General features: G+C 46.4%; 2 protein-coding genes across 2 annotated transcripts in view; one reads left to right on the forward strand and one right to left on the reverse strand.

Annotated features, from left to right (window-relative positions):
• Nucleotides 1-1,178, forward strand: part of Srpk1 (SRSF protein kinase 1) — a 48,355-nt gene extending 47,177 nt beyond the window's left edge. Inside the window, 1 exon segment of the mRNA XM_042683728.1 lies at nt 491-1,178. Within this exon segment, the coding sequence (XP_042539662.1) occupies nt 491-675 (185 nt within the window). The 3' untranslated portion in view covers nt 676-1,178.
• Nucleotides 1,179-12,564: 11,386 nt separating this feature from the next.
• On the reverse strand, nt 12,565-15,531 carry Lhfpl5 (LHFPL tetraspan subfamily member 5). Its single transcript, XM_042683883.1, has 2 exons — nt 15,120-15,531; nt 12,565-12,968 (listed from the first exon to the last, which is right to left on the reverse strand). Exons 1-2 carry the CDS (start codon nt 15,529-15,531, stop codon nt 12,565-12,567), a joined length of 816 nt encoding a protein of 271 aa, XP_042539817.1.
• Between the last annotated feature and the right edge of the window lie 5,623 nt (nt 15,532-21,154).

Raw genomic sequence — 21,154 nt, forward strand, 5'->3', positions numbered from 1 at the left:
TTTTTCTGGTTATGTGGTACTGAGAAAATGAACCTAGGGTTTCATGCATGCTAGTCAAGCACTCTACCACTAAGCCACATTCCCAGCCCCATACTATCTTCTTTAAATTGTCAGTTTTGCCAGGCACAGGGAGCATATGTCTCAGCTACTTGAAAAACTGAAGTAAGATCACTATTGATTTTATGTACCAATGACATGCTGTTGGCTATTTTGAATTAACATTTGCTAGATTATTGAACCAGAAAAAGTATTAGCGAATGATTAGTCATATGTGATGATGGCCTTCCCCTGTACCCTGTATGAGGCCATCTGTAGACTTGTATGTGTATGTGTGTGGGCATTTGCTGTTCATTTTAGTGAATAACTAGTTCTCCAAAAATGTACTTTAAAAAAATCCTTGAGTAGGATTATACTGCCTACTGGATTTCCACAAGAGGATCTTGCCACTTACGAGTGTTGGTCAGTTTGTTTTGTACTGTTTTCACAACAGGTGACCTGAAGCACATTACGAAGCTGAAACCCTGGGGCCTTTTTGAGGTCCTAGTGGAGAAGTATGAGTGGTCTCAGGAAGAGGCGGCTGGCTTCACAGATTTCTTACTGCCCATGTTGGAGCTTATCCCTGAGAAGAGAGCCACTGCTGCTGAGTGTCTCCAGCATCCTTGGCTGAACTCGTAAGCCTCTAACCAGCCCTGCAGCAGAGATCACACACTGATCTTCAGCCCTCCTCTCCAAGCATTCCCCTCTGCCCTTTTTAGGGTGAAGCTCTTTCAAGGGTTCCCCTCCTCCTCCCCCCATCCTCCACCCCATCCTAAACCAACATCTTCATTTGGGTTTGCTTACTTGACCCTGTGGAAATCCACACAGCCATTGGGCATCCTAGGTGACTTCAGCTTTGGTTGGGCTCTGCCAAAGACTACCAAACTAAAAATACAGAACAGCCTTTCATGCTGTACCCCTGCCTTCCCATCAGGACATGTATAAATTATCAGCACCCCCCCCCCTTTTTTTTTTTTTTTTTTTTAAGAAAGGTTTGAAGATGTGTGAGCCCATCCTTTTATTCTGACTCTAAGAGTCAAATTTTCTAGTGCATATCTTGTTGCTACATGAGGATGAGGAGAGGGGAAAGTGGTAAATCTGTGTCCAGCAGAAACATTAAACATGCTATATCCAGGCTGCATCATCTTCCTGGATTGTTTCTGTTATTTTCCATGTTCACATTTGCCCTGCAACCTTTGTGCTACTTCCTTTTTTAAATGAATTGTAAAAACACCAGATTTGGGTACTATTCTATCACTGTATAAAGCACTATCACAATCCTTTTGTCCTTTAGGAATTCTTAAGATCCTGAAATCTTTAGTCTGACTTTTAATGTAAACAAAACCAGAACCATTGAATAATGGTTGAGAATAATTTCTTGAGATCCTTAGGTGTTCTGCAAACAGTTATTTCCTGTGTATCTTCTGTACCCTAAGAGCGGTTATTTTGACTGCTTTCTTTAATGCCTGGCTGGCACTTTACTCATCCAACTTGAGTTGTTCCCCATAACAAAGAATCAGGGTGACTCCAGAAAAGAGATCTGGATTTTGGAGGGGGAAAATTTTTTCCCCATTAAAAGGGAAAATGTCCTAGAGTTCTGAATCCTTTCCAAATGGTTCTTTTTTTTGTTTTGTTTTGTTTTCTTTTTTTGTCGGTCGTGGGGCTTGAACTCTGGGCCTAGGCGCTGTCCTTCAGCTCTTCAGCTCAAGGCTAGCGCTCTACTACTTGAGCCACAGCACCATTTCTGGTTTTCTGAGTGGAGTGGTTTTATTGGAGATAGAGTCTCACGCACTTTGCTGCCCAAGCTGGCTTTGAACCGCAATCCTCAGATCTCAGCCTCCTGAGTAGCTAGGATTACAGGTGTGAGCCACCAGCACCCAGCAGTTCTCTGCTTTTATTTACAGCTTTTTCCTTACTTTCACAAATTTCTGGTATTGAAGCAGTTTCTGGTTGTGGCCTTGATGTTCTCATTTTCTCAGAAGCTTGAAACCCTGGATAAAAGAACAAAAGGGGATGGGTGGGATGGCACTTTTTTTTTTGGTTGGGGTGTGTGTGTGTGTGTGTGTGTGTGTGTGTGTGTGTGTGTGTGTGTGGCACTTTTTTTTTTGGTTGGGGTGTGTGTGTGTGTGTGTGTGTGTGTGTGTGTGTGTGTGTGTGTGTGTGTGTGTTGCCCCTGTTTGTTTCTTAAAATTAGACATTCTCTGCTGCTATTTCTTTGTACGATGCAAATTTTTAACTGCAAATTTGAAATAATTGAAGTGTACTTGAGGCCTTTTTTTAATCTTGATGCAAAAAGCATTAAGAGGATTGGCCTCTCACAGACTTGTCCTAAACATTACATATTCCTCCAGTGATATGACCATCAAAAGAGGGCAGGATTGGGGTCTTAGCCGCTTATTTACCATGGACAAGTGGGCCCCGGGATTGCAGCATTTTCCGGAAGCAGCTCTAGAACTCTTAATTTACAGAAAGCCAAGGAGGTGCAACCCAAGGTTCTACTGGAAAGCTACCGATGAAACTGTTGACTAGCCACCTTTCTGTAAGGGAGACTGGACTCACTTTCTGTCATTTATCCACAACAGTGACACAGGAAAAGTAGTGTCATTATGCAAGCCATGAAACATAAACATACTATGAGGAATTGGCCCGCCACTCATCGGATCCTTGTTTGGTTACTCCTGAATTCAGATATGTTCCTGTAGAAAGAATTTTATGTCAGGCTATCTATGCATCTATCAAGAATAAGCAGATTGTATCAAACAACGGCAGGGAAATCCTTCAGCAATTCTAACCCATTTTGGGTTTGCTACTGTATTTACAGCTAAAGCAATATCAGACTTAACTGAAATCTCTCCTACATTGTGGAATTACAGGAAGTCTGGTGTTGAGTGATGGATGATCTGACGTGAAATGACCAAAAATCACATGAGCAAACAGAGGTCTTTAAAAACTGACAGGAAATTTTAATGGGAAGGAAATCCCATCACTTCATTTTGGAAATGTTTTCCACTATATAGAAGGGCTTTTGTCCCCAACACTTGAGTCAGATGAGTCAGAAAATCCTGCAAAAAGGCAGCTGTAGGACTCAACCTACCTGGTACTCCATGTACCTTTATTGAACTTAGAATACTGCCCAGTTACCATGCTCTCACTAAAGGATTTCTATTTGCTCTTAGTTAAAAATAAAGCCCTGATAAAATTTTTATTCTTTCTACTGAGTGCATTGTCTGTTTTCTTTTCTTTATAAATTCAGTACAATAAACAACTTATTTAATAACTGTTTCCAGAAATTTTGTTCACTTGTTGCCCAAATTGGTCTGACCCAAGCAGTTAGAGAAGAGGTGTGATTGAAATAATGCCTTTGAACTTAAAACACAATGAAACTGAAACTTGAACACTTGACATTTTTGTTTGGATTTCATCTCTATCTTTTTTTGCTTTCATTTTATTGTGAGATTAACAACATACATTTTAGGGAATTAATGAGAATTATTTTTCCACATTTTCCCATAACATTCATACAGTTTTCTTTTCAAATTACTAACATGAAAAAACGCCAATTCCTTTTCTAACACTGAAGTTCTAGCATGCTGAACACTTATTATATACAGGTTTTCATGCACTAGTAAGAATAAATCTTGTAACTTCATTTATTTTATTCTTAGTATCTGTCCCCATCAGTTCCCCACTCCAAAAAGGGGCGGGGAGATATCTGCATTCTGGGTTACTAGTAAAATAAAAAACTTGTTTCAAGGGATTTTTATGAACTGTTTGTATTTTAGGTCATTTGACTAAATTACCCAGGTGCCTTTTGCTGTGCTTCCTTGTTTGATAACTTGGTCAGAACTTGTTATACATTAAAGTTGACAGTTTTTCTTTTTTTTTTTTTTTCTTCTTAATGTGCATGTCTATATGTGGTAGTAGGGACTGAACTCAGGCGCTTTACCACTTGAGCACCACTCTCAGCTGCCTTAAGTGTTTCAAGGTTGGAGTTAACATGCATATTACTCATTAGAGTACTGCTAAATCAGGTGTCCTTGTTTAAAAACAAGAGACTTTTAGATCATATTCAGAAATTTTAACCAAGGAATGTGTCCCTGATAACTGTATATAGATGTCCAATTTCATACATACCCACTGCCAAGTTAAGCTTTATGTTATAATCTGTCCTTGCATTCCTTGCTTTAGATTTACTTGGGATAAAGAGTAGTTGATCTTGGAATTAACTTTATGGTATTTGTGTAATGTGTACTGTGAATTGAGTCTGTGTGTACTGAGTCTGGGCTAGCTGACATTGAGGTTCTTGGAAAATAGTGCATGCAGTGGGATAGCACTCCTGGAATTCGGTTATAAAAGGGCTGGACGCTGTTTAAGTGTTCTGTAGCTGTCTTGTGCTTTTAAGTAACCCTTCTGGAGAAGCAGGCTGCCACGTGAGTGACCCCATAAGGGGCCAATAGCCAGTAAATGGATCCCAATCCCAACCACCTATGCAAAACTGCTGCAAATAGCCACAGCTTGGTAATGGAGCCAACGTTATTGGAGCCTGGAGGCAAAGATACTTGGCTAAATTTTGCTAGGATTCTCAACCTATGGAAATTTTATGAGTGTACTGTCAGTCCACTGAGTTCTGTACTAGGACTTGAACTGGGCCTAGACACTGGCCCTCCCTTTGAGCCACAGTTCCACTTACAGCTTTTTGCTGGTTAAGTGGAGATGAGAATCTCAGACTTGCCGGGCGCTGGTGGTTCAGGCCTGTAATCCTAGCTACTCAGGAGGCTGAGATCTGAGACAGCCTGGGCAGGAGAGACTGTGAGACTCCTATCTCCAATAAACCACCAGAAAACCGGAAGTGGCGCTGTAGCTCAAGTGGTAGAGCGCTCACCTTGAGCTGAAGAGCTGAGGGACAGTGTTCAGGCCCAGAGTTCAAGCCCCGTGACCGACAAAAAAAAATCTCAGACTTGGGGCTGGGAAGGTGGCTCAGTGGTAAAGTGCTTGCCTTGCATGCATGAGGCCCTGGGTTCAATTCCTCCGCACCACATAAGCAGAAAATGCCAAAAGTAGTGCGGTGGGTCAAGTGGTAGAGTGCTAGCCTTGAGCTGAAGAGCTGAGGGATAAAGTTAAGGCCCCACAACCTGCCCTCCCAAAAAAAAAAAATGAAACTCAGTTTTCTGCCTGGCCTGGCTTCAAACCAAGATGTTCAAAACTCAAGTGATTTGCCTAAGTAGCTATGACTGTCTATCTTGGCTATGCATTTGTGACAGGGAGGCTGACAGAAGATTCCCTGTGCAGTATTTTGAATGCAGAGTTTACAAGAAATGCCATCTATTCCTATAGTGACTTGCATGTCCGCCGTTTCTGAAGCTGATAGCCATTTCTGTGAGGGTTATCCCGGTCACTATGAAGAGATGTCATTTTCATTTCCCAAGAAGAAGGGAGTCAAATTAGTCTTTTTTAGATTTTTAGATCCCATGTTTTGTCTTCACTCCTATGGGGGTAACATTAGGAAAACAAAAAGGAGGACTGGGGCGTGTGGCTCAAGTGGCAGAGGTTTTAGCATAGTGGATCCCTGACATCAATCCCCAATGTGTTCTCTGTTGATTAAACCGTTGGAGATGGACTCACCTAGCTTTCTCATTTGTTGGTGTGAAGGAGTAAACCTGGGATCCCCCATGGGTAGGCACCCCCACACGCCACTAGGCTTCTGTCTTCTGTGAAGGTAATTCCATTCCATATCACTTCCAGAATGTTCTGTGCAGCAGAAGGTCTTGTCTCAGGACTGTTAGCTTCTAATCCTAGAATGAAAGGCTTGCCTCAGGCCTATAGTATCCTGGAAAAGGAAAGAGCTTTTGTCTCAGCAATTGGATTTCCTAATTTTCTGTTGTCTAGGAAATGGATGACCTGTGGTTTTATAAAAAGAAAAAAATTCAAGATTATAAAATAAGACATTTTTTTAAAGCCAGTTTATAAAAATGCTACCATTTTTACTGACACTTTGGATTTCCTCATTCATGTCTATGTTAGTATCACTCTACACTTGTCTCCAGTGATGGGGATATAGGGTTGTAATTGCTCTCTGAACCAATTCTACTATCATCAGCCACAGGTTACGATAAGTGACACTAAACATCTAATAACCAAGGCCAGGTTAAAGAATAACATACTAGTGATGTGGAATATGAAGACTTTTAAGGGAGGGGGCAGGAGTAGTGTGTTTCATACCTGTAACTTTAGCCATTCCAAAGGCAGAGATAAGAGGATAACAGTTCTAGGCCAGCCCAGGGGGTGGGGGTAGGGGAGACAGATTAGATCCTGATCCTATCTTAAACTAGGCAAGGTGTTGCACACTTGTGGGTCCAGCTATTTAGGAGGTAGGATTGTGGTCCCAGGCCAGTCTGTAAATGCATGACACCCTATCTGGGGATAAAACAAAAACACTAAGAAATAGGACTAAAGTGGAGTAGGAAGCTGGTGGCTCACACCTGCAATCCTAGTTACTCAGGAGGCTTGAGGTCTGAGGATCACAGTTCCAAGCCAGTTAGGGCAGTAAAGGCCTTGAGACTCATCTCCAATTAACCTAAAAAATGCAGGGGAAGGGGGGAGGGGGAGGGCTGAAAACTGAATTGTGAGGTTTGTTTTTTTAGTTGGGTTTTTTCTTTGTCTTTTTATTGTCTAGATGATTATACAGAGGTTACAGTTACATAAGTATGGTAATAAGTACATTTCTTGTCAAACTTGTTACCCCTTCCCTTTTTTTCTCCTAATTTGCCTCCCCATCCCTCTCTTTTTTTGCCAGGCCTGGGGCTTGGACTCAGGGCCTGACTTTCTTTTGCTCAAGGCTAACACTCCACCACTTGAGTCACAGTGCCACTTACAGCTTTTTCTGTTTATGTAGTACTGAGGAATCAAACCCAGGGCTTCATGCATGCTAGGCAAGCACTCTACCACTAAGCCACATTCCCAGACCCAGTAGATTCTTTTTTTGCTTCAGCTCTCAGGAAAGCATAGACCTAAACTTAATGCAATAGTTCTCTTAGCCTTGCTTTCTTGGATTTGTTTCCTCTTTATAACTTCTATTTTATTAGAGTTTTTAGTATGCTTCTTACTAATTAAAATTCTTTCTGAAAATAAGAGCCAAAATGCTAACAACAATTTCCTCATTTTCCAGAGCCTTAGAATTTAAAATTTAAAGTTATTCCTTCCTTCCTTGTTCTTTTTTCCATGTTGTAAAATTAAAATCTTCCTGTTTTCTTCCCCCACCCCACTTCCCACACATGTCCCTATGGTGGCACTCTACCTCCTGAGTCATCCCTCCAACCCCCCAGTCTTCCTGTTTTCCCCCCTAGAGAAGGTGCCAAATAGCACCGTCCAATAGGTGGGTTGTTTCTTCTCTCTCCCCAGGCCCCATGGTTGCTTTGGGGCCCCTATGGAGTCATTCCTCCTGAGGATTCAACAAAGGAAGCGGAAAGACCGGCCTTTCCCAACGCATGCAGAACACCCACCCTCCAAAGAAATGACTCACCAACCCTGCAGATCTCAGCTTCATTCATTCAACCCTGCTTCATTCAGACTTCCTCTGTAATGGGAGAGAGAGAACACTATTATCAACCAAGCTTATCGTTATAGTAATTCTGTGCATAATACTCCATCTCCAAACTAGATCAAACTCTTCTAATTCACTCTCAAGAAATCTTAAAGCTTTTCATTCATACCATTGATCAGCTTGTAATTCTGAATTGGATGATTTCCTCCTATATCAGACCATAAATGCCACATTCAACTCCTTTATTCACTATTAAAAGGTGTTGGTGGGCAACTGGAGTGCAGTAATTGTTACAAGTTGGACTGATGAGAAATATAAAAAGTGGAGATACTAGAGTCTTGAACGTCAATTTCTTAATGGAGAAGAAGGAATGTTTTAATCTCAATACTTTATCCTGTTATAGTAAAATAAACCATTACTAAAACTTCCACCTTGTAAGAGTCTTCTTTTTGTGAAACACTGTGGAATCCCTTTCATGCGTGAATCTCAAGGACTTGTCAGAATTTTTTGGTTTGGTTTGGTTTTTGGTTTTTTGGTCAGTCATGGGGCTTGAACACTGGGTCTGGGTGCTGCCCCTCACCTTTTCTGCTCAAGGCTATCACTCTACCACTTGAGTCACAGCACCACTCCCCAGTTTTCTGGTGGTTTATTGGAGATAAGAGTCTCATGGACTTTCCTGCCCAGGCTGACTTTGATCCATGATCCTCAGATCTCAGCCTTCTAAGTAGCTAGGATAACAGGAGTGAGCCCAGCTGAACTTGTGGATTTTTAAAAAGAGAATTTAAAGATAATTTATTTTTGCAACACAATATGACTTCAATATAAACTACTGGAGGGGCACCAGTGGCTCAACCTTATAATCCTAGCTACTCAGGAGGCTTTTTTTTTTTGTAGGTCCCAGGGCTTGAACTCTGGGCTTGGATGATGTCCCTGCGCTCTTCAGCTCAAGGAACTCTCTCTACTGCTTGAGCCACAGCACCACTTCTGGTTTTCTAGTGGTTCATTGGAAATAAGAGTCTCAGGGACTTTCCTGCCTGGGCTGGCTTTGAACTGTGATCCTCAGATCTCAGCCTCCTGAGTAGCTAGGATTACAGGTGTGAGCCACCTGCGCCCAGCTTCTATGAGACTCATATTCAATCAACCACCAGAAGACCGTAAGTGGTGCTGTGGCTCAAAGTAATAGAGTACTAGATGAGCTGAAAAGCCCAAGGATAGCACCCAGGGCCAGAGAACAAGCCCCATGACCTACAGAAAAAAGTAATAGAAAATGCTACCAGGTCTCAGTGGCTCACACTTGTAATCCTAGCTACTCAGGAGGCTGAGATCTGAGGATTGTGGTTTGAAGCCAGCCTGGGCAAGAAAGTGTGAGATTTATCTCTCCTAAACTACAAAAAAAAAAAAAAAGGTGGTACTGTGGCTTAAGTAGTTAGAGCACTAGCCTTGGGCAAAATGAAACTCAAGAACAGTACCTAGTACCCCCCCCCCCAAAAAAAAAGGCAGAAAAGGGAGAAAACTACAATTTATGAATTGCTGATAATGGATATGCCATCAAATCCTCAGCACAATATTTCCTTGACAAGTTAACTACTATAAAATTAATTCATTTTAAGTATACAACTTAGTGGTTTTCAGTGTGTTCAGTCGATTGTGCAACCATCATCCCTGTTTAATTCCAGGACATTCTCATTTTCATCCTAGAAAGAAAGGCCATGTCCATTAGTCACTCAATTCTTCCTCCTTCCCAGCCTTAGCAAACTACTAATCTGTTTTCTGTCTATGAATTTGCTTATTTTGAACATTTTATATAAATACACTCCAAAATGCCCAAATGGAGCAGACTTTTGTAACTGGTTTAACTTAGCATTTCCAAGGTTCACCCATATTGTAACCATCCCATTTTGCTTCATTCTTTTTTATGGCTGGATGTTTATTGTATGGATAAGCATAATCATTTAGGGTGTTTTCACTTTTTTTGGCTATGATGTTGCTGTCGATATTTCTGTTTACATTTTTGTCTGAGCATGCATGTTTTCAGCTTTCTCCTATGCATACCTAGGAATGGAATCACTGGATCTTTGGTAAGTATAATTACCCATTTGAGAATCTGCTCCATTGTTTTTCCAGAGCAGCTGCACCATTTCATATGAGCAGTATACAAGTGTTCCACTTTCTAACTCTGCTTATCAACACAGCCATCCTAGTGGGTGATAAGTTGTATTGTAGTTTGACTGGCATTTTCCTAATAACTAACAATATTGAGCATCTTGTTATCTGCTAATTGATCATGTGTACATCTTCTTTAGAGAAATGTCTGTTCAAATCTGTTGTCAATTTTAAAAATTGGATAAGGTCCAGCGCCAGTGGCTCATACCTGTAATCCTAGGTACTTGGGAAATTGAGATAAAAGAAGTAGTAGTACATTTCGAAGTCAGCCTAGGCAGTGAAGGCTGTGAGACTTTTTTTTTTTTTTTTTGTCAGTCGTGAGTGAAGCCTGAACTCGGGCCTGGGCACTGTCCCTCAGCTCTTCAGCTCAAGGGTAGCCCTCTACCACTTGAGCCACAGCACTACTTCCAGCTTTTTCTGCTTATATGGTGCTGAGGAATCCAGCCCAGGGCCTCATTCATACATGCAAGGCAAGCACTCTACCACTGAGCCACCTTCCCAGCCTGCCTGTGAGACTCCTATCTCCACTAAACTATCAAAAAAAGCCAGAAGTAGAGCTGTGGTTCAAGTGGTAGAATGTTAGACCTGAGCAAAAAGCTCAGGGACAAGGCTCAAGCCCTGATTTCAAGCCCCAGGATCAGCCCCATGGAAAAAAGAAGGAAAGAAAGAAAGGAAGGAAGGAAAAAAAAAGACTTGGCCATAAATGTGTGGGGTTATTTCTGAACTCAATGAGACTCTTACCTCCAATTAACCAGAAGCAAAAAGTTAGAGTAGCAGTATAGTTCAAGTGGTAAGAGTACCAGCCATGAGCAAAAGAGCTAACTAAGTAAGGACATGAGGCTCTTAAGTTCAAGTCCAAGAACCAGCAGAAAAAAAGAAAGGAAGAAAGAGAAAGAGAAAGAAAGGAAGGAAGGAATTAAAAAAGGGGAAAAAAAGAGTTGGCCATAAATGTGTAGGGTTATTTCTGAACTCTCAAATCTATTCCACTGAATATCTATCTTATGCTGGTACCACTCTATCTTGATCACTGTAGTTGTGTAGAAAATTTTGATATTGCAACCTGTGAATCCTCTAGAGTTGTCATTTTGTCTATTTTGAGTCCCTTGCGTTTCCATATGAATCAGAATCAGCTTGTCAGTTTCTGCAAAAAGTCAGATGAGATTCCAGTGAGGATTGCCATAAATCTGTAGTAGAATTTACATCTCAACAATATTAAGTCTTCCCATTCATGAACATGGGATGTCTTTCCACTTATGTAGGTATTTAATGTTTTTCATTAACATTTTGAACATTTTCACTGAACAAAGTGCTGGTTTTACAGGATGTCACCAGAATCCTCAACTCCTAGCTAAAAATGATTCCTATGGATAAATCAGCCCCACATATAGGAAATGGCTTCATAAACATGAGCTCCATTTTCTTTCCTCAAAGACTCAGGTCCTAGGAACCCCTCTGAGCCAGATGCTAAGCTAGCTGCAGAGGAAAGAAATCTCCCTCTTGTCTCTTCCTTAGCCCAGCTCTTTTTAGTAATTTGCATCTCTACCTTTACCAAATGGCAGGTATGTGAGTTTCTCTTTATCTGCTCTGAAAAAAAAAAAAGGCAAAATGTATGAGATTCCTTGGAGTGAAATGGGCCACTGGCTCAACTACAGAAGACCTGAGTTTGTAGGCAATTCTTTGTTTTTTGGGTTTTGTTTGTTTGTTTGTTTTTGTAAATTGGGGCTTGAACTCAGGGCGTGGGTGCTGTCCTTGAGCTTCTTTTGCTCAAGGCTAACATTCTACCACTTTGAGCCACAGTACCACTTCTAGTTTTCTGGTGGTTTATTGGAGATAAGAGTCTCATGGACTTTCTGCTCTGGCTGGCTTTGAACCACAATCCTCAGATCTCAGTCTCCTGAGTAGCTAGGATTGCAGATGTGAGCCACTGGGCCTGGCTCTAGGCTCTTCTTTGCCACAACTTTCTAAGACCCTCTGGGTAAATCTCCTCTCTGGCTTTCATGTGCATAAGGACATGCATGGGAGTTTGGCTACTTCTTCTGGGTTAGATCCAAGGACTGACATGAAAATGGGGAAAGGAGGCTGGAGAAGCCCTTTTTTTTTTTTTTGTCGGTCGTGGGGCTTGAACTCTGGGCCTGGGCGCTGTCCCTCTGCTCTTCAGCTCAAGGCTAGCGCTCTACCACTTGAGACACAATGCCACTTCCGGCTTTTTTCTTTTTGCTTATGTGGTGCTGAGGAATCGAACCCAGGGCCTCAGGCATGCAAGGCAAGCGCTCTACCACCGAGCCACCTTCCCAGCCCTGGAGAAGCCCTTGAAGTGCAGCAGACCCTAAATGGTGATCACCTGCCATTGCTTAGAGATTTTCAGGAATGAGACCAGCTTTGCTTCTGAATTAAGAGATGAAATTTGCATCTGAAAGAGTCCCTCAAGACAGACCAGAGACAATGAATGAGAGACAGGCACACAGCACCCTATAGGAAAGAGGAGATCATGACAAGCCATCTGGGAAGGTTCCAGAAGGCTCAGGAGCTTGAGGATCAGCTAGAAATGACTGGCAGGTAGGATTTGGATGAGAGCACACTGGAGCTGGAGGAACACCAGGCTTGGAGCACTGGCACTACAGCTGCCCCTTCAGCTCTGTTTCAAAGTATTTCAGGGATTAGCCCCCCTCTCCTCCTCTCCACCTAGCAAAGCCTGGCATCACTTCAAGACCCAGCCTCTCCTAGGCTGGATTAGGACTCTCTTCCCTTTAGTTTCTGAGAGGGGTGAGGGACACTCCTGTGTCACAGCCAGGCTCTGCCATGCAGGTCTCCCATCACCTCTTCCATCACCTGCCATCTCGAGGCCCTCTACTGGCCTTGATCCACCGACCAAGGCCGTGCCTGATTAGTCTTGGTGTCTCCAGCTCAGGGGAACCAGACTCACCAGAATGGCTGAGCTGAGCTCCCAGCCCACCTCCCCGCAGCCCCCAGAGCTGCAGGAGAAAGAGCTCACCTTTCCCATCGGCAGTGTAGTCATCAGGGAGAAGTTTGTCCTGCCGGTAGCCTAGCACAAAAGCCAGGAAGGAGAGGATGAGGGCGTCCCCGATACTGAGGATGGCCAGCATGAAGGCCCAGCGGATGGTGCAATGGCCCAGAGTGTACTTGCCCGTCTGCTCCCCACACATGCGCCGCACCTCACTTGAGTCCCAGCCATCTGGATAGACCAGGCAGCCAATCATCAGGCCTGTGGCTAAAGGAGAAGAAAGCGGGAAGTATAGCTAATGTTCTATGGAGAGTGGGGGACAGGGGTACCCCACTACCTCCCACCTTGAGCTCCTGTCATCTTCCTTGTCCCTTGGTTAGCCTTGACAGGCCAAGAGGCAGCTCCTGGGCTGAGAATGTGGTTCAGTGGTGGAGTGCTTGCCTAGCATGCATGAAGCCCTGGGTTTGATTCCCCAGCACCACATACACAGAAAAAGCCAGAAGTGGCGCTGTGGCTCAAGTGGTATGATAGAGTGTTAGGCTTGAGCATAAAGCTCAGGGACAGTGCCCAGATCCTGAATTTAAGCCCCATAGCCAGCAAAAAACAAAAACACTTGCCAGCACAGGTGGCTATCACTTGTAATCCTAGCTACTCATAAATGTTTCATGGGATGGCACCCGCCCACCTCTGCTATTGATGTCTCCAGCTCTGTGACCTAGATAATGTCTGATATCAATGGCCTGGTGATCCCTCCCCCACCCAGGCTTTCCTGGAACTGCCTGATCAGCAAAGGATACTTGTTGCAGAATGTTGGAGTGTGTGTGTGTGTGTGTGTGTGTGTGTAGGACACAGCACTGAGGATGAGAGAAGAGGGAGGGTATGTCTCCAGCACCCCATAGCCCTGACATGGAGGACCAGCTGGCATACATAGCTGCCCCTCCTACTATTCTCATTCCCAATTCGTTCTTGACATACCCACCCCCTACCTGTCTCCCCACTGCCCACCAATACTTGCATCGGCTTCCCTATCCCAGGTTTGCCCTTATCAGATGAATAGATGTCAGAGGAAATGGAGAATGCTGGAGACTTTGGCAGGTCTTCTCCAGACAGTAAGTATGAAAGTATTTTGTAAATCATTATACTATGTAAAGGTGAGCCTCAAAAAATGTCTCTGAAATTCATCTGGTTTCTTCGGACCTACTACCTTCATTCGCACAGAGCCTCAGTTGCCAGCAGATTGGCTATAATCTTGGCTAACTTGACCATATCTCTCAGGCCCAGATTTCTCATCTGTGGCTGAGGTCAGGGTTAACTAACTGGGTCCCCTCCAACTGCAGTCTTGAGTCTGTGTGGTTGGTATTCAGATTCCTGTTTTTATTCCTCATAAGAAACACCACTTTTGGTATTCTCACAATAAAAATAAAATAAAATATTAAAAAGAAACACCACCTTTCATTCTAATCAAAGAGGTCAGTTTCAGTCTTCTGAACTGTTCTGGACAGCTCACCAGCATGGACAGTGTGCGTGCAGTCTTTGGTACAGACAGGGACCCATGAAAGGCTGCAGGAAAGGTTTTAGACTGTCTCCTCCTGATCTCCAGAAAGAATAGGACCATCTGTCCCAAGGACCAAGGGGACAGGTAATGTCTGGCCTGCAGGTCCTACAAGTGGCTAGCTACTTGAAATAGTGTTAATGGGCCCTAGACAGCTTCCTTCACATCCCCAAATACCACTTTATTTGCTGCCTCAAGTATGGAATTCCATAATCAGGAACCAAGACTTCGACTTCTCCATAAAAGAAAGAGAAATTATACACAAATTTCTAGGGGAGATTCACATCCAGCACAACACTAACACTCCAAAATCAAAGACAGACCTGGAACCTTCAAGAACAGTTTGTGAGAGGAAGAGAGGGAAGGAAAGAGGGAAAGAGGGAAGGAGGGAAAGAGGGAAAGAAGGAAGGAAGGAAGGAGGGAAGAAAGGAAAGAAGGTAGGAAGGAAGGAAGGAAAGAATAGGGATCTGGGCACTGCTAAAGGAGAAAGAACAAATGCTGGGAAATGGGAGCTAAGGTCATCTAGAATGTTCATGCCCATCACTATTTGGTGCTAGGGTTAGATCCCATTCCCACACACCCTTCCAGAGTTGCAACAACCTCTGGTGTGGTGGCCTGGGCATTAGGACACCAGGTTTCTTTCTACCTCCAGAAGCTGTGGGCCTCTGAGCAAGTCATTCCCTGGCTCAGTAACTTTGTAACATCAGTGGGTGAAACAGTTCAACTTCTCTAAGATTCTGTTCTCCATGTTCTTCGGAGCTCTGAGTAGAAGACAAAGCTCCCACAGGGGATGGGATGGGTAGCCACAGCAATGGCCTGCAGGGAGGCCGTGGCCCGTGGCCTGCCCTCCCACCCAGCCCGCTCACCAGCAGCCAGCTGCATCCACGCGCAGATCTTGTAGACCGTGGCGGTGTTGCAGATGAAGAACAAGCTGAAACAGATGATGGAGCCGATGATGAGGAACATGGCCAAGGCTATGAAGAACATGGCTGTCTTGAAGGCTCTGGAAGGGATGGAGGAGAAGTCCAGGGGTCCGCCCTTGCAGATGAGCTCCGAGGACAGCACGTTGCCCACGCAGTAGGAGAAGAGGCCGAAGTAGCCGGCCTGCGGCGTGCTCACGCTGTCGCCGATCCAGTAGGGCTGGATGAAGAGGGCCATGACTAGCACCGAGAAGCAGATGGTGAGTGTGCCCCACATCACCCCCACGGCACGCGAGTTCCGCACGTAGTTGGTGTGGTAGATCTTGGCGGCCTCCTGGGCCGGCAGCAACTTCACCATGGTGGGGACGGCGGGGCCCTGGCTGCCAAGTCTGTGGCTCTGGGGAAGGAGGCCCACGCGTGGATCACTCCCCCGCGGGGTCTGGGGGGGAGGCTGAGGTCAGAGCCCAAGGTGAGAGCTCCTCCAAGGTAGAGGGACAACCTTGGCGCGGTCTGGGGCAGTTCGCCAGCCGCCCGCGTGCGCGGTCGCCAGGCCGGTCTCTCCGGTCGCCTGCTCCTCTCAAGCCAGCCAGGGCTTCGGCCGGCTGGAGCCGCCCTGACCCCCACCCCGCGCCAGCTCGGAGCTGGAACCCCGCCCCTCGCCGCCCGGCCCCACCCCGCCCCTCCCAGTACTTTCAGCACCGCGGCCAGCGCCCCGGGGCGGGGCTTGTACGGAGGAGGGGCTTCTGGAGGCAGAACGGCCTCTGAGGAGCGGGATTGGGGAGAGGGCGGGACTAGTAGAGGGCGGGGCGACCTCTGGGGAGCAGGATTGGGAAGGGGGCGGGACTAATAGAGGGCTGGGTGGCCGCTGGGGAGCGGGACTCGGGGGGGCGGGGCCCGGATGCGGGGCGGAGGACTAGGAACGTGGAGCCGCACGCTCGTGTTTTGTTTCTTAGCGAATCGCCCTCCACACCCCACGGCACCCCTGCCGCGCGCCCTGGCGACTGTCCGCGAGCCTAATTCCCACTCCCCAGGCCAGCAAAGAGCCTCCCGACTGTGGTACCTGGTCTCTGTCGATCACAGCGCTCGCTAAGAGCCTCGGTCATCCCAGCAAGAGCCAGAGAAAACAAAGGACGCGACCCACCGCCCGCCGCCGGCGCTCACGCCTGTCATCCTAGCTGCTCCGGGGCTGAGACCTGAGGATGGAGGTTCAGTGCCAGCCCGGGCAGGAAAGGCTCATCTCCAATGAGCCACCAGAAAGCAGCATGGAGCTGTGGCTCAGAATGGTAGAGCGCTCGCCTTCAGCAAAGGAGCTCCGGGACAACGCCCAGACCCCGAGTTCAAGCCCCACTACGGGACAAAGAAATACCAAAACGCTGAAGTGGAGCTGTGGCTCCTTGAGCATAAAAGCTCAGGGGCAGCACCCAGACCCTGAGTCCCAGCCACAGGATCGGCACACACACACACACACACACACACATACGAGAACATTTTACCAATTATTTTTTGACATTTAAATAGATTATTGTTGTGGGTAGAGCCTCCGGCCATGACCACCAGAGGGCGATAGGATGCTGATCTACAGAGAGGGCAGATTGGAGTATGAGAGCTCAAGAAAAGCCTGGGTTAGCCGATCGCCGGTGGCTCAGGCCTGTAATCCTAGCTACTCAGGAGGCTGAGATCTGAGGATCATGGTTCAAAGCCAGCCCGGGCAGGAAAGTCCATGAAACTCTTATCTCCAATAAACCAGTCAGGAAACTGGAAGTGGTGCTGTGGCTCAAGCGGTAGATTGCTCGCCTTGAGCTGAAGAACTGAGGGACAGCACCCAGGCTCAGAGTTCAAGCGCCACGACCAACAAATAAAAGAAAAAAAAAAAAAAAAGAAACGCCTGGGTTGACTCTTGTTACTATGTCCAAATTAACGAGAAGAATACGTAACGCAAGGCTTCAGTCACTCAACACAGGAGGCAGAACCATGAAGAGCCCAGGAATCTCAGGAACAGACGGGAGTGAATGAACAGAATAAGAATCCCAGGGCAGAAATGCTAACTTGGCTTTTTCACTCAAGAATGGCACTCTAGGGGCTGGGAAGGTGGCTCAGTGGTCAAGTGCTTGCCTTGCATGCATGAGGCCCTAGGTTTGATTCCTCAGCACCACATAAGCAGAAAAAGCCAGAAGTGGCGCTGTGGTTCGAGTAGTAGAGCACTAGCCTTGAGCTGAAGAGCTGAGGGACAGCGCCCAGGCCCAGAGTTCAGGTCCCAGGACCAACCAAAAAAAAGAGAAGAAGAATGGCACTCTACCACTTGAGCCTACTTTCAGCTTTTTGGTAGCTACTTGGAGATAAGAGTCTCACAGGCGGTCTGGGAAGGTGGCTCAGTGGTAGAGCACTTGCCTTGCATGCATAAGGCCCTGGGTTCGATTCCTCAGCACCACATAAGCAAAAAAGAAAAAAGCCAGAAGTGGCACTGTGGCTCAAGTGGTAGAGCGCTAGCCTTGAGCTGAAGAGCTGAGGGACAATGCCCAGGTCCAGAGTTCAGGCCCCATGACCAGACTAAAAAAAAAAAAAAAAAAGTCTCTCAGGCCAGCTTTAAAAGTCTCACAGGCCAGCTTTGAATGTGATCCTCACATCTCAGCCTCCTGAATAGCAAAGATTATAGATGTGAACCAACCACAGCACCTTGCTAGTTCAGGTTTTGAGACCAGGTCTTACTATGTTGCCCAAGCTGGCCCAAATTCTTGGGCTCAAGTGATCCTCCTGCATGTTGAAATGGCAGTGCCTCCATGCCCGGCCTGCCCTGGGGGAAATTTCAATCTTTTTTTCCTGTCCTGGGGCTTGGACTCAGGGCCTGGGCTCTGTCCCTGAGCTTCTCTGTACTCAAGGCTAGTGCTCTACCACTTGAGCCACAGCACCACTTCCAGCCTTTTCTGTTTATGTGGTGCTGAGGAATCAAACCCAAGGTTTCATGCATGCTAGGCAAGCACTCTACCACTGAGCCACATTCCCAGCCCAGGAATTTGAATCTTGAGTGTATTTCTTTTTTTCTTTTTTTTTTTTTTTTGGGGGGGGGGGGTCCAGTCGTGGGGCCTGAACTCTGGGCCTGGGCGCTGTCCCTCAGCTCTTCAGCTCAAGGCTAGCGCTCTACCACTTGAGCCACAGTGCCACTTCTGGCTTTTTTCTTTTTTGCTTATGTGGTGCTGAGGAATTGAACCCAGGGCCTCAGGCATGCAAGGCAAGTGCTCTACCACTGAGCCACCTTCCCAGCTCCTCTTGAGTGTATTTCTTTCCAGCTGTCTGACTCCGTGCTTTACACACATCTGACCAAGAAGAGTCCTTCTTTTTTCTGTTCTTTTTTTGTTGGTCATGGGGCCTTAACTCTGGGCCGGGAGCTGTCCCTCAGCTCTTCAGCTCAAGGTGAGCACTCTACCACTTGAGCCACAGTGCCACTTCCAGCTTTTTCTGTTTATGTGGTGCTGAGGAATGGAACCTAGGGCCTCATGCATGCAAGGCAAGCACTCTACCACTGAGCCACCTTCCCAGCCTGAGTCTTTCTTTTTTCTTTTTTCTTTCTTTTTTTTCTGGTCCTGGGGCTTGAACTCAGAGCCTAGGCTCTGTCCCTGACCTGCTCTGTGCTCAAGGCTTGTGCTCTTCCACTTGAGCCACACCACCGCTTCCAGCTTTTTTTGAGTAGTTTATTGGTGATAAGAGTTTCACAGCCTTTCCTGCTCGGGGTGGCTTTGAACCTCAATCCTTAGATCTTAGCCTCCTGAGTTGCTAGGATTACAGGTGTGAGCCACCAGCACCTGGCTCACAGCTGGATTTTTGCGTGTATTATCATGCCAAATCAAGATTTAGGACGATTCCAGCAACTCAGGAGGCACTCTGAGGTTCCTCTCCCAGCTGTTACAGCCATGATGTCTGCCTGTTCCCTGCAACCACGCGGGCCTGGCTGCATTTCTTGCTCCATACAGTGTCTGTGAGGCTAATTCACATGAGGGTATGACCTCAGTTTAGTTTAGTTTTTAGTGGAAAAGCCCAACACAAAACCTTCCTTAGAAATTAGGAGAGGTGGTTTAAAGCTGGGGAAGTGTTAGTACAGAAAGTACAGAACTTCTTGCTTACGTTTGGAAGTACATGGAACTCTTTGCTACCCTCTGTGTTTGCCATGGAAACACTCCAGTCTCTCTTGTGGGAAGCTGGTTGTGACGGGCCGGGGACAGAAGTGAGTCCTTCTCGCAGCTGGAGCCATGAGGCTCCTTTGCCAGCCTCCAGTCTTAATTTAGGAGATCGACCCTAACTGGCGTCTCAGTGGCTCAACTACCAAGGACCTGGGAGCCTGGGGAAGCAGGTTGAAGAAGAGCAGGTAGAGCCCAGATCTGTGGTATCCGCATCTCTGCAGCCCCTTGGTCCAGTTCCCTCTGTTCCGTTTCCCAGGACAGTGTGGAGGGGAGGAGGAAGTGGCTGTATATCCCGAGCTCCCCAGGGATCCGGCACTTCTATGGTTCCCTGCACACTGGGTCTTATTCAATCTTGATCTTAAGAAATCGGAGCCACCTTAGGAAGACAAGGAAAACTAAGGCCCCAGGAGCTTGTGAAGTTTATACTACGTATCCAAGGTCATGAAACTAGGACATGTTGAGTGTTGAAACCGGGTTGGCCTGCACCCAACCTGTGCTCCAACAATCCTATCTGGGGCCTCGCAGTGAGCAGTTCACTACCTCCTGGCACGAGGGCCAGAAGAAACAGGGGCAGCAGCAAGGACCCAGACCTTCAGGGAAACAGCTCTGTTTGCACACCTGAGCACACTCAGCCAGCTGTGCCCTTCCCAGCCTCCAGGCACTGGTCCATCTGCAGACACAAAACCTTCTTATATCCCAGGACCAATGACTGCTCCTGCTTGCATGTGGCTTCGAGTACTGCAAGGGTAAAGTTCAGGGTAACGGCTGGGAAGATGGCTTAGTGGTAGAGTGCTTGCCTAGCATGCATGAAGCCCTGGGTTTGATTCCTCAGCACCACATAAAAGGAAAAGGCATGAGGTGGTGCTGTGGCTCAAGTGGTAGAGCGCTCACCTTGAACAAAAGCAGCTCAGGGACAGTGCCCAGGCCCTAAATTCAAGCACAAAAAAAAGTGAGTCAAGTGAGTCTTTTCTTTTTGCTTATGTGGTGCTGAGGAATCGAACCCAGGGCCTCAGGCATACAAGGCAAGCGCTCTACCACTGAGCCACCTTCCCAGCCCAACTGAGTCTTTTCATCTCTGAAATAGGTCCTAATTATGTGACCCTGACAGGTAGCCTAGACCTTCTGAGTCTCCTTCCTCAGCCTCTGAGAGCTGGGATTACAGGTCTGTGCCACCATGTCTGGCTGAGCTGAGTCCTCCCTCATGTTAAGTGGGGTAAGAATGGGGCGAAGATCCTTGAGAAGGACCCCTAAGAGCATGGGCAGTACTGCGAGCATCCCTGAGAACAAGGGCAGAAGCTGTGCACCAGAGCGAGGACATATCCACGGTGGCCTGTCCTGGGACCTGCACCTGCCCTGGCATCTTCTAAGGACAATGGAAAGAAGGTAGAGGGATGCAAGACCTTATCTGAGCCTCTCACTGCCTGGCACTGGGTTTAGGTGGGATCAAAGTCAGGGTTCAGACTCGGGCAAGACTCAAGAAGTGCCTCAGTCACCAACGCTTTGTCCCAGGAGCTGCCCTGCCACTCCCCTCTTCCCCCACCCTGGCCCAGGGCACAAGGCAGCCAGATGCACACCACTCACACACGCGCCACCTCAAGCACCGCGTGGCTGCTCCTGTGTAATATGAAGACATTTGAATAATCATTTGTGTTGATATATGTACTATTCATATATATGCATATTAAGTTGCTCTTCCAAGTTCTTGAAATTATCTTTGGTTGACAGGTCAGAAGACTGAGCCAAAACATTCAGATAATTTGTCAGCCAAAAATTTGGACTGTTAGAGTCCGCACTGGATTTTCCTTCCTT

Source organism: Dipodomys spectabilis, unplaced genomic scaffold, assembly GCF_019054845.1.
Source record: "Dipodomys spectabilis isolate Male_0828 unplaced genomic scaffold, ASM1905484v1 ptg000085l, whole genome shotgun sequence".
NCBI lineage: Eukaryota > Metazoa > Chordata > Mammalia > Rodentia > Heteromyidae > Dipodomys > Dipodomys spectabilis.